The sequence below is a fragment of the Salmo salar genome, chromosome 02 (assembly GCF_965601325.2).
Source record: "Salmo salar chromosome 02, fSalSal1, whole genome shotgun sequence".
Taxonomy (NCBI): Eukaryota; Metazoa; Chordata; class Actinopteri; order Salmoniformes; family Salmonidae; genus Salmo; species Salmo salar.
In genome coordinates, this window is record NC_138292.1 from 25,564,887 (window position 1) to 25,576,832 (window position 11,946).

Here is an 11,946-nt window from a genome sequence, read left to right on the forward strand (position 1 = left end):
ACTATTATGTCATTGTGTTTTATTGAATACAGACGACAATATGGCATTCTTTCCCAATTATTTTTATTACCAGGTATTTACATATTTAAAACTACTGCTAATGCACAGATGTAGTAAAACGTCAAATATGTTACATTATGTTTTGCCAGAAGATAACGACCCTACCATTACGTTGATTTACACTGAGCTGTACTGGTGTCTGAACGCAAACATGGTTACATTAAGACACTGTGGAGCCGGTGCAAGATATGTACAATATGGATAAAGGTAACATTTGGCATATCCCATCCTCGGATTGATGTACGTTTTCCGACCCATATCTCACGTCTGCTCCACAGCGTCTTAATGTAACCATGATTGCTTTCCGACCCCAGTGCAGGTCAGTGTAAACAAGCGTATCTTCTGGCAACATTGTCATGTTGTTGATACAATATCACAAACCCAACAGGTAAAGTTAGTTATTAGTTATTCATTTTAATGCAATAAATTAATTTGTATACTAATCCATGCCACATTGTTTGGATAAAATGTGTGCTCCTCCCAATAACCCTAATTTCATAAGTCTAGCACCAAAACAAGATACATGTTCACCCAAATGAAGACAGAATAAGAAATGACTCATACAAATGACTCATTATTCAGAGACCTGACAACTTGAATAACACCCACTACAACATTAAGAGAGAGCAGAAAGAACATGCAGTGTTTTGAAACAATAAAGGCACAAATATACAGTGCAACACAGGTGAAATCCACTTGTCCGAGGAATAAACTTAAATGGTGTAACAAAGACAGGAGTGTACACAGAAAGAAAAACTAACGAAGATCCATAAGTTGACATACTCAGTGGCCAGTTTAAGGTACACCCATCTAGAGCGTCTGCTAAATGACGTAAATGTAAATGTAGTACCACTGTTTGTTTTTCGCACCATTCTCAGTAAACCCAAGACACTGTCGTGTGTGAAAAACCCAGGAGGTCTGCCATTTATGAGATACTGTAACCAACTTTTTTTTGTGAACGGGGTGGTGTACCTAATAAACTGGCCACCGAGTGTAAATCCTTGGTATGTTTACAACACCATAAATATGATGGTACTGGCCAAGAAATCCATTACACAGTCATATTTCTAAGTTCTTTGCAGTTCAAGGCAAAGCTGTGAACACAGAAAACTGACAACCGTGCTTGATCAAGTTAACAAACTATACACGTTTTGAGAGTATCTGACCCTTTCTTATAAAGTGAGAGATCAACAACATAGACAATGTCCAAAACGGACACAAAACACAGCTAAATTGCTATAGTTATACAATAAATGTACATTAAAAACATTTGGAAAAACAGAGTGGTAGATGCACTCTTTGCCAGTGTCAAATCTCTCCCTGTGCATGCTGCATGTAGTGCATTTGCAAGTCCAACTCCCGGGGTAGAGAGCACCCACAGATCATGCACTGGAGAAGGCGGTCTGGGACATAAGGCAAACGGCCCAGTTTGTGAGGAACAGGCCGTGGGGCTAGCTGAGGTAGCGACAGGGTCTGTGTCATGTGTGGCCTCTCACTCATGACCGCCTGTGGCGTGAAGAAAATGTTTGGGTGTGGAGGCCTTGGTAGAGAGCCGACTGCTACAGAGTGAAGAGGGTGTGAGCCAGGCAAACTAAGAGGAGGGAGCGGAGGGAGAGGAGAGAAGAAAGGAGAGGTCTGATTTATGATGATTTGAGTGCCTGTTACCATTGGCTGCTGCTGCGGGCCAGCTGGAGTGGTTTGGAAACCCCACACAGTGGGTCCCACCCCGTGAGTGAAACGTTGTGGGTCATATTGAATGGAGATGGGAACATTCTGGGTGGATGTGGGTACATTGGTCCAGCTGGAAGATAGATGTTTTTGCTGCTGCTGCTCTAACTCCTGGCTAAGGCCTGATTTGTTTGAGGGGGATCCTTTGAAATCCCAGGGACTACCTCCAATCCCATGAGATGGAGAGCTTGAAATTGACATGACAGAGCTGTGGCCCATCTGAGCTGAGGAGGATGTACTGAGTAGAGCTGGAGACCACTGTTTCTGCTGCTCACGCCCACTTCCAGCTTTCTCTGATGAACTAACAGTTGGGGACATTACCAGAGGTGCATTAAAGTCCCAAACTCTAGTGTCCTCTTTTCTAGGAGGTGTGGATGATTCATTAACAGCTTTCTGCATTGGCACTGAGACGCTCGACCATCTTGGCAGCTTAAGCTCTTGGCCCAGTTTGTTTGATGTGCTCTGGGATGGTGGCACTGCTGGAGAGGTCCTCAGTCCACCCCACAAAGCAGCCCCATCCATGTAAATGGGGGACCCAGGGAAGTCAAGCTGAACAGAGCTCATTGTGGGGACTGATGGTGTAGTGGCTGTGTTACCCCAGCTCATGGGCTTCGGCTGTTGCCTGTGTTGCTCCTGCTCACTCACAGCTAATGGGCTGGGGTTCTGTGGCCCGGCCACTGGGGGTGTTTTGTTACCCAAGGGCATGGTCCCTCCACTTTCTCCTGGAGGAGGGGGTTCTAGGCTCTGAGATGTACTAAGGCCAGGCTGTGACGTTGTAGGTGCCTCTGCCCTGCCTGAACTCCTCTGCTGTGGGGGTGGCCGAGGCAGGCCGTCTGAGTGCCACTGCTGGGGTTGCTGTGGTGGGGTGGGCCGGGACTGAGCATCTGGTAACCAGGGCAGCTTTTGCTGGAGCTGGAGCAACTGTCTGTCAGGCTGCCACTGCTGTTGTGGTACTAGCTGTGGCTGGAGCTGTCCACCTGGTTGCTGCCACTGTAATTGCTGTTGGATCAGCGGAGACTGTAGATGATGCTGAACCTGCTGTTGGCGCAGCTGCGGATGTAGATGTGGCTGTAGCTGTACTTGTTGTTGTATCAGTGGAGACTGTGGTACCTGCTGTGTCTGTGTTTGTGGAGATGGCTGCTGTTGAACATGCGCTGGTTGTCTTTCAGGATCCTGAGACGGTTGAGACTGGTTTGGCAGTGGGACAGGCCTCAGTTCTCCGCCTTCCACCCGCCACTGTTGGTGGACTGGTGGAGGCCTTCTCGCAGACGTCTCCCCTGGCTGCTGCATATCCATCTGGGATGAAAACATGGGTGGCTGTGGCTGGGCCGGCCTCCTCTGCCACTCAGGACTCCTTGACATTGGGACTTGATATGGAGGTGTTTGTTGGGGCGTGTCCATACCTGATTGCCCCATTCCACCCCACCTGGGCCAGCCTGATGCCAGCCTGCCTCCGCTCCGGCCCCTGCTACCCCTGCCTCTTATCCTCATGGCCATTGGAAAAGAATAAGGCTGACTCGACCCCTGGCGCTTTCGAGCGTGGATTTTCTGATGCACCAGCAGGCTGCCGAGCCAGGGGAATGTCTTGTGGCACTCCTGACAGCGATGGGGCCTCTCGCCTGTGTGGGTGTTCAGATGGTCCCGCAGCAGGTAGGCCAGCCCAAAGCTCTTTTCACAGAGGTGGCACTTGTGGGGCTTTTCGCCGTTGTGTGACAGCAAATGGCGCTGAAGCTGATTCTCGTCGCTGTATCCCTTACGGCACTTTGTGCAGCGGAACGGTTTCTGGGTGTGCAGCCTCTGATGGGTTCTCATGTTCTGCAGGAAAGCAAAGTCCTTGCTGCAGTCTGGGCACTTGTATGGTTTCTCCCCGGTGTGAATGATCATGTGCTGCTGCAGGTAGCTGTTGAATCTGAAGGACTTGTTGCACACCCTGCACTGGTAAGGCTTGTCCTTGGAATGAATACGCATGTGCAGCGTTAACACAGAGCGGTGACGGAACGACTTGCCACAGTCTGGACACTTTAAAGGCTTACTACTCATCTCCTCCCTATGCCACCTCCCTGGAACGTTGGCAGTGTTAGGTGGAGCAGATCTCCCTACTTCAAGTCCATTACCCTGCCTCTCTACACTGACCCGGGCAGACGTGTGAGTTGTCAGGTGGGCCATCATATTAGACTGGTCAGAGTAGGTGGCAGGACAGTGGGGACAGGTGTAACGGTTTGTTTCCCAGTCTTTACACGCCCCGTTCTCCATCCTCTCATGCTCTGCTTCATGGATCAGCATGTGAGCCCTCAGGTCAGCTGGTGAAGGAAAGTTCTGAGGACAGAGGGGACAGGTGAATATCCGTTTTGGCTCTACCCCGTGGTTTGTGTTCTCCTTGTCTAGTCCCCCGACTGTCTCGTGGCATGACACGTGAGCCTGCAGACTGCCCTGGTCGGGGAAAGTGAGGGGGCAAATAGAGCAGGCGTGAGGGTGCCGTCTATGCTGGCGGCAGTGCGCCTTCATGTTCTGGGCTAAGGCAAACGTTTTGCCACAGTCTGGGCAGCGGAAGGGTTTCTGGCCTGTGTGAAGGTATTGGTGCTGTTGCAGGAGGCTGGAATACTTGAAGTGCTTCCCACAGATGTTGCACCGGTGGGGGCCTTGTGTGTCCTCTGTGTGCTTACGACGGTGGTCCTCCATGACAGAGCGGTGCCTGAACACCATGCCACACTCGGGGCACGCGTAGGGCTTGAGGGAGGCATGGGAGCCCTGGTGGTCACGCAGAGAAAATATGTCAGAGAAGCTCTTGTGGCACTCCTGGCAGCGGAAGTGGTGGGTTCTCAGGGAGTGGCTCTGCATGTGGCTGGTGATGGAGATCTTCATGCGGAACTCTTTGCGGCACAGGGGGCAGCGGTACGCCTTATCCGGGGCACAGTTGCAGGTGTGGAGCCTCAGTTTGCTCAGTGTTGGGAAAGTCTCTTCACAGTGGTCACACTGGAAGCCTGGCCTCTCCTCCTTGTAGACTCCCTGTGGGCTCCTTCTCCTCTTCCGCTCCACAGGCTGTTCAACCTTCTGTTGGTGCTCACTGCGGTGCTTGATGAGGCTGCTGCGGTGATGGAAGGTAAGGCCACACTCCTTACAGGTGAGTGAGGCCAGTTCATCCTGGTGAGCGTGGAAGTGACGATGGAGGTTGAATGTCTCCCGACGGGTGAACCTCTTCCCACAGTCTTTGCACTCCAGACTACATTTCCTCCGTTTCACTGTTCGCTCCTCTTCTCCTCCTTCCTCTTCCTCCTCCTCCTCTCCTCCATTACAGTCTTGTTCTTCACCTGTGTCTTTGGATACATCTATCTCCTCGTCAGAACGTGATTTTTCCTTTTCCACATCCTCTGCATCTGAGATATCTTCAGTAATCTTATCCTGCTGCACCTCAGTCATCCCCATATCACCATTACGAACTGTAAATACAAAAGAAATACAACATTGTCATTGTGAAGCGTTCATGGGTAAGCGTGAATACAAACGTTTTGAGACTAAATATGAAAACAGGCCTATTACACAAATCAATCTCCACAAACATATTATGAAAAGGCATTTATGACATCAAAGGGTACGATTAGTGTACTATTTTGAGTCACCTGCATGATCAATATTCTATTGGATAAACGGTTGGCCAATAACAAAGCTAGCTCATTAAGTGCATGAGACAACTAGCTAGCATCTTGGCAATTAAAGTGAGCAGGAGCACATTTACAGTCAATGCTGCATCCTGCATGTTTCCAGGGATACCCCGTACATTTCAGTCTGTTTTTGCACACGACTGTTTTCCAAAATAGATAGACGGTGAGCTTCGATAGCTAGCAAACAAACTTACCGTCGTTTCCATTCTCTTTTGCATCCGTGCGGTCTTCCTCGTCCTCCGTCTCAGACCAATCGAAATGCCGCTGCTTGTTGTAGGAAACATCGGTGTTGTGGGTATTTTCTTCAGAAGACGTTAAATCTACTAACTCATTACCTATCTCTGATCTATCATTAGCTCGAAGCGCAATGCTACCTTCAATCTGGCTAGCAAGCCCATCGGTAACAATACTAGATTCTCTATTTTCATTGGAGTCCTTGGGAATTCTGTCTTCTTCAACAGCAAAAGTGTTATCGGGGTCTGTCGATTTATACTCAAATGATTCGCATTTATGTGCTACATCCCCCGGGTCCCCCAGCTCATCGTTGGGGTCGCCCTGGCGTCTCTCTGATGAATTCACAGCAGCCATGTTTTACCCATGCAGCACTCCTCCAAAGATGGTTCTCTATGCCCCCCTCTTCCTCAACGTGAAAGCAGAAGGCGAATCGAATTGTATATTATGTTACTGGCCGCTAGAGTGTGATGGTGTGAAGTGAAAGGTCTTTGCCTGCCCTGCATTCTGCAGGTGATGTTATGTTTATCCACTAAAGATTGTTATGAGTATTGAAGCGAAAGCAATGCATTTTACATTTATCAATGGGCATTCACTCAAAATGTTGCACCAGCAGCACTTGTCTGAATAAAGAGCTATTGAAGAGCTGTGATGAGATATAGTTCAGGGTTGCCTTTATTAATCTTTACTCAATACATGTCTCAGAACAGAGTCAGACCCTTCAACTATATTTAGTATATAAATTGTGCAAAAAGGTACACAAATGCTTATTTTTTTTACAGATTCCTTGCATTTTGTTTACACATCAGACACTGCATGCAAGATAACATACATCATACTTGTAGATAATGCTTAATTAATTGATAACGAAAAACAGAAAGAAAATCTGAAGCAAAATACATACTGACGCAGATTTTAATTTAAGAGCTATGTAGGGAAACATTTCCATATCTTAAACATTATAGCCCAATTATAAAATTATTTATCATTACATGTTAAATACACATTGTATAATACTTTTTTCTAAGATTTGCATGTGTATGTCCAGCCTATCATACAATGCATGTTTAATATGTATCAGAGCAATCAGAACATGTATATATGCATTGGTATGTTACATTTCAATGGTCATTTACTAATATGCTCTAATGATAGATTGCTGCAGACTCCAATGTGCTTTATGTTAATGTAATGCTTATTGTCTATCTACAAGATTTGGACAAAACAGAAATCGCTGACATTTCTTGGTTCTATTGCAGCAACTTCCAACCAATACATTATGCTAATATATATAGATCAGGGCTGAACCTTCAATTAGCCTACTGTGTTTAGTTTAAATAATATATATACGGTGCATTCGGAAAGTATTCAGACCCCTTGAAATTTTGCTCATTTTGTTACGTTAAAGCCTTATTCTAAAATGAATTAAATTGTTTTTTTCTTCCATCAATCTACACACGCTACCCCATAATGACAAAGCAAGGTTTTTAGAAATGTTTGCAAATGTAAAAAAAATAAAACAATATCACACTTCCATAAGTATTTAGACCCTTTACTCAGTACAGAGCACACCCTACATACTTTGTTGAAACACCTTTGGCAGCGATTACAGCCTCGAGTCTTCTTGGGTATGACGTGACAAGCCTGGCACACCTATATTTGGGGAGCCTCTCCCATTGGATAGGGAGTGTCACTGCACAGCTATTTTCCGGTCTCTCCAGAGATGTTCGATCAGGTTCAAGTCCGGGCTCTGGCTGGGCCACTCAAGGACATTCACAGACTTGTCCCGAAGCCACTCCTGCGTTGTTTTGGCTGAGTGCTTAGGGTTATTGTCCTTTTGGAAGGTGAACCTTCACCCCAATCTGAGGTCCTGAGTGCTCTGGAGCACTCAAGGATCTCTCTGTACTTTGCTCTGTTCATTTTTCCCTCAATCCTGACTAGGCTCCCAGTCCCTGCCGCTGAAAAACATCCCCACAGCATGATGCTGCCACCACCATGCTTCACCGTAGGGATGATGCCAGGTTTCCTCAAGACGTGACGCTTGGCATTCAGGCCAATGAGTTCAACCTTGGTTTCATCAGATCAGAGAATCTGATGAGTCTTTAGGTGCCTTTTGGCAAACTCCAAGCAGGCTGTCATGTGCCTTTTACTGAGGAGTGGCTTCTGTCTGGCCACTCTACCATAAAGGCCTGATTGGTGGAGTGCTGCAGAGATGGTTGTCCTTCTGGAAGAATCTCCCATCTCCACAGAGGAACTCTATCAGAGTGACCATCGGGTTCTTGGTCACCTCCCTGACCAAGGCCCTTCTCCAATTGCTCAGTTTGGCCGGGAGGCCAGCTCTCGGAAGATTTTGGTTGTTCCAAACTTCTTCCATTTAAAAATGATGGAGGCCTCTGTGTTCTTGGGGACCTTCAATGCTGTCTCGGAGCTCTACAGACAATTCCTTCGACCTCATGGCTTGGTTTTTGCTCTGACATGCACTGTCAACTATGGGACCTTAATTTACCACAGTGGACTCCAAGTTGTAGAAACATCAAGGATGATCAATGGAAAAAGGATGCACCTGATCTCAATTTCAAGTCTCATAGCAAAGGGTCTAAATACTTATAAACATTTCTTAAAACCTGTTTTCGCTTTGTCATTATGGTGTATTATGTGTAGATTGATGAGGAAAAACATTAATTTAATCAATTTTAGAATAAGGCTGTAACGTAACAAAATGTGGAAAAAGTCAAGGGGTCTGAATACTTTACATAACAAATGTACTCATGAAACAACTTTTTCAACTTTGGTTGAAATTGGAGGGACACAATTATTTCAAATTAGATTGTATAAGAGAAAATAAATAAAGTACATCAAAGCTTATTTACATCTCTTTATCTAACGCCTTCTTCTTCGTCTATGATCAACAATTCTCCCCCGCCTTGGCCGTTGGACGATTCCATTAATGACTGCGGGTGGATCTGGACGGGTGGTACCATCAAGAATATCTGGGGGTGGTGGTACAGGGGCAACTGCTAAAGTTGGTTGATTACTTGGACTCTGGGGGTGTTGCGGTTGCTGTGGTAGCGGTTGTTGCTGCACCAGTTGGGGTTGCTGTAGTAACAGTTGTTGCTGTTGTGGTTGTATCTGTTGTTGCGGCTGAATCGGTTGTTGAGGCTGTGGTTGCTGCTGCTGTAACTGTTGTGGTTGCTGCGTTATTGACTGTTGTGGCTGTTGTTTTTGGGACTGATGTGGCTGCTGCTGTGGTGGTTGTTGTTGTTGTTGCTGCTGCTGCTGTGCCTCTAGGACTCCCAGCAGCCTTTGCAGGAGAACATTGTTTTGCTGTAGGCTGGTTGCCAGTGCCTCTTGAGAGGCCACTAATGTTCTCATTTCACGTCTGAATCCCTCCCCAAACTCCCGAAGACTCTGCTCCACCCGATCCCCCAGCTGCAGAGCTGCCTCCCCCATGCCGCGGAGCTCGTCCTCCAGCCATGAGCCGCGAGGAGGGGCCTCCAGGGGTCCCTGCTGGGCCCCTAGTGAGGGCTGGGGACTAGGCTGAGGGGTCCCATTGAGGAAAGGGGCGCTGTAGAGGGGAGATGGAGGCAGCCAGCGTTCCGAGTTAGGGGGAGGCCCTATTCCCAGTCCTAAACCCAGCTTTTCCTCCATACTGCTCTCTGCCCCCTCGCATTCCGCCTCTCCCACCTCCCCTTCCCGCTCACCACTATCCTCATCCTTCTCAAAGCCATCCCTCTCCGACCCTTCACCTCCACCCACTGCAGTAAACAAGAAGATATAGTAGAAAGCAGTGGTTAAAAAAAATATTTTTATATGCATTATCTGAATGTTCCTACAAGGCTTGAATCTAAAGCTTTACCTCATTGTTAGTGTTCAGATTTACCTGGTTCTGTATCAGTGAAGCACGTGAAACTGGCCTTCCCTCTGGTGCTTTGCTTCTGTCTGGCCTGGTGAAGCCTGGGGCTTGCCTGAGCTGACCTTTCCAGCATGGAAGCCCCTCTATTAGATGGCAGGTAACAAGTTCGGTGCCTAGCGTCTGCCAGTCTGCCTCCATTGCGTCTCTTCAGGTCGTCCCAGCGCTTCTTGACCTCGCGGAGGGTGCGAGGGACTCTGGACACAGCGTTGACCCGCTCCAGGATCCCTGCCCAGATCCTCTCTCTCTCCCTGCGCCGGAGCCTCCCAGCAGGACCAAAAAGCTCTCCCTCACACCGCGTCACCTCAGAAACCAGCACCTCCAGCTCTGCACCGCTAAAACGACTCTTCCTCTTGCCTGCACCCCCTGCTGCCAACACAGAGGACATACCTCTGTCTACAGAAAGACAGAGTTGATCTATAGGTGTTTACTATGTGTCATATGAGGTGAAACACAGAAATGTAATAGTCAAAACATATTTATCATAACAGTACAGAGCACCACTGTAAGCATCAATATTGAACAGTAGACATGCGTTTAATAGCTAAAAGCTGGTTAAAGCTTACGCTGTTCCATGGATAGGAGGTCATCTGAGGACATGCCAGGGGTCATGATGTTAGGATGCACCACCACCACGTTGAAGGGGAGTCCACCAGGCAGCCCACTGCTTTGGTCGCAGCTGCCTTCCGAGTCCTCATCCTCCCTGGGAAAGCCGTCCTCTGAGACGCCCCCTCCGAAGGGTCCCTCCGGAGACTCCACTTTGATGTGCATGGGAGGTGAGTGCTCGTACAGCAGGCCCCCCTCCTCGTAGTACTCAGTCATGAGTCAGGCCTGGTTTACAGACGGACCAACTGACAGTTCCATTCACACAGCGACAGATGGCTGGCCGTACCACACCATTGTTGGGGACGAGCAATATCTGCCTGACAACTAACTAATCTTTCAGTTGGGGCAGCATAAGGCATATGTTCACAGGCTACAACTAAGTGGCACATAAAAAAATAGGGGCGCTAGGAGACCATCTTGTGCAGGGACATACTGAGATCAACATTCACTGTAATGTGCATTCGTTTACATAATATATTATTCATTCATACCAGGTAGCCTACAGCTAAAGTCCTGGAGCAGGCGTTCATCAACTGTAAAAGCTGGCCAAGAGAGACATGTACTCTCTCTGAAAACTATCATTTAAAATTCCTTTATGTTAGTGCAAAAACAACTATGCCAGTATCCATCAACAGAGATGTGCAGATAGACTTGAGTAAATAGAGGATCGAGGGAATTCTACAAAAGAGAGAAATATAATACATGTTACCAAATTGTTACATAAATTACAAATATCAAATAATTTACAATATAGGTTTCAACTTGATGATGACGATGTCTAACACCTTTATAATTGCGTTTGTCGCAGCAATGCGCATTCTTTCTGCACCACATCCGCAATGGTTGCGCATTCCGCATATATTACTGGTGATGCTGATATAGCAATGCAGGGCACTTCGCTTCAAGTTAGCTAGCTTTAATCTCGAAAATGTCAATACACTTAGTGGGATAAAATCTTATTTTACTCACCTCACGATTATAAGACAAAACAAAGACACATTTGATGCAGTTGTCCTAAACGTAACCCAACCGTTAAGCTTGAAATTGTACACAAACCGTAGAGCGTCGCTGAATATTTACGTCACCATTCCACTGTCACATGTTTCAAGTGTTAGATAAAGGAATATGAATGTGGAAAGCATTTGCCTATAAGGCAAGAGCAAGATGTATGTCAGGAGAAGGGCAGTATTAGCATAAGGAGAAGTATACTTTGAATACGGAGGAGGCCATGTGTGAGCATTGTGTAGGAGGAAGGTTTGTAGGTGTGAGAAGTGTGCAGAAGGGCATGAGACAAAGGAAGGTGTAGCATTGGGGAAAGTAGTGGAATGTGTTAATTGTAGGGGTGCCCATGGGGCTGGGGATCAGAAATGTCCCGTGTGAGAGAGGCAGGTTGTGCTTTCCAGGGTTAGAGTAGTGCAGAAGTTGTCATATGCTGAGGCAGTGAAGAAAGTAGAGGAAAATGGGTCAAGGGGGAGGGATCCTGAGACGAGTGGTGTGAGTAGTAGATATGTACCAGTACAGAGAGAGGCCAACAAGTGGTATATGTTTCAGTAAGATTGGCTTTTTAGCTTTTATAGCAACGGTTATCAACTGTCCTGCAGGGATGGAACATAAGTCGCAGAAAGTTGTGGTGACAGCTGCAGAGAGGTATTTGGGTGTGTGAGACTTGACATCAGAGTTACAGGGTGTGTTAAGTGGTGGTGTCCCATCCTTTCAGGTTGTTGGCCTGAGGTAGGACTAAATAGATTTAAA

General features: G+C 47.1%; 2 protein-coding genes across 2 annotated transcripts; both read right to left on the reverse strand.

The window, feature by feature from the left end:
- Positions 1–46: 46 nt before the first annotated feature.
- Positions 47–6,160, reverse strand: LOC106577710 (uncharacterized). The gene is made up of 2 exons (XM_045713025.2): positions 5,642–6,160; positions 47–5,225 (listed from the first exon to the last, which is right to left on the reverse strand). Exons 1-2 carry the CDS (start codon positions 6,033–6,035, stop codon positions 1,369–1,371), a joined length of 4,251 nt encoding a protein of 1,416 aa, XP_045568981.1. The 5' UTR covers positions 6,036–6,160; the 3' UTR covers positions 47–1,368.
- A 170-nt stretch (positions 6,161–6,330) lies between these two features.
- On the reverse strand, positions 6,331–11,780 carry LOC106578138 (uncharacterized). Its single transcript, XM_014156764.3, has 4 exons — positions 11,164–11,780; positions 10,155–10,872; positions 9,559–9,984; positions 6,331–9,433 (listed from the first exon to the last, which is right to left on the reverse strand). The coding sequence occupies exons 2-4, from the start codon at positions 10,408–10,410 to the stop codon at positions 8,559–8,561; spliced, it is 1,557 nt and encodes a 518-aa protein (XP_014012239.2). The 5' UTR covers positions 10,411–10,872; positions 11,164–11,780; the 3' UTR covers positions 6,331–8,558.
- Positions 11,781–11,946: the final 166 nt, after the last annotated feature.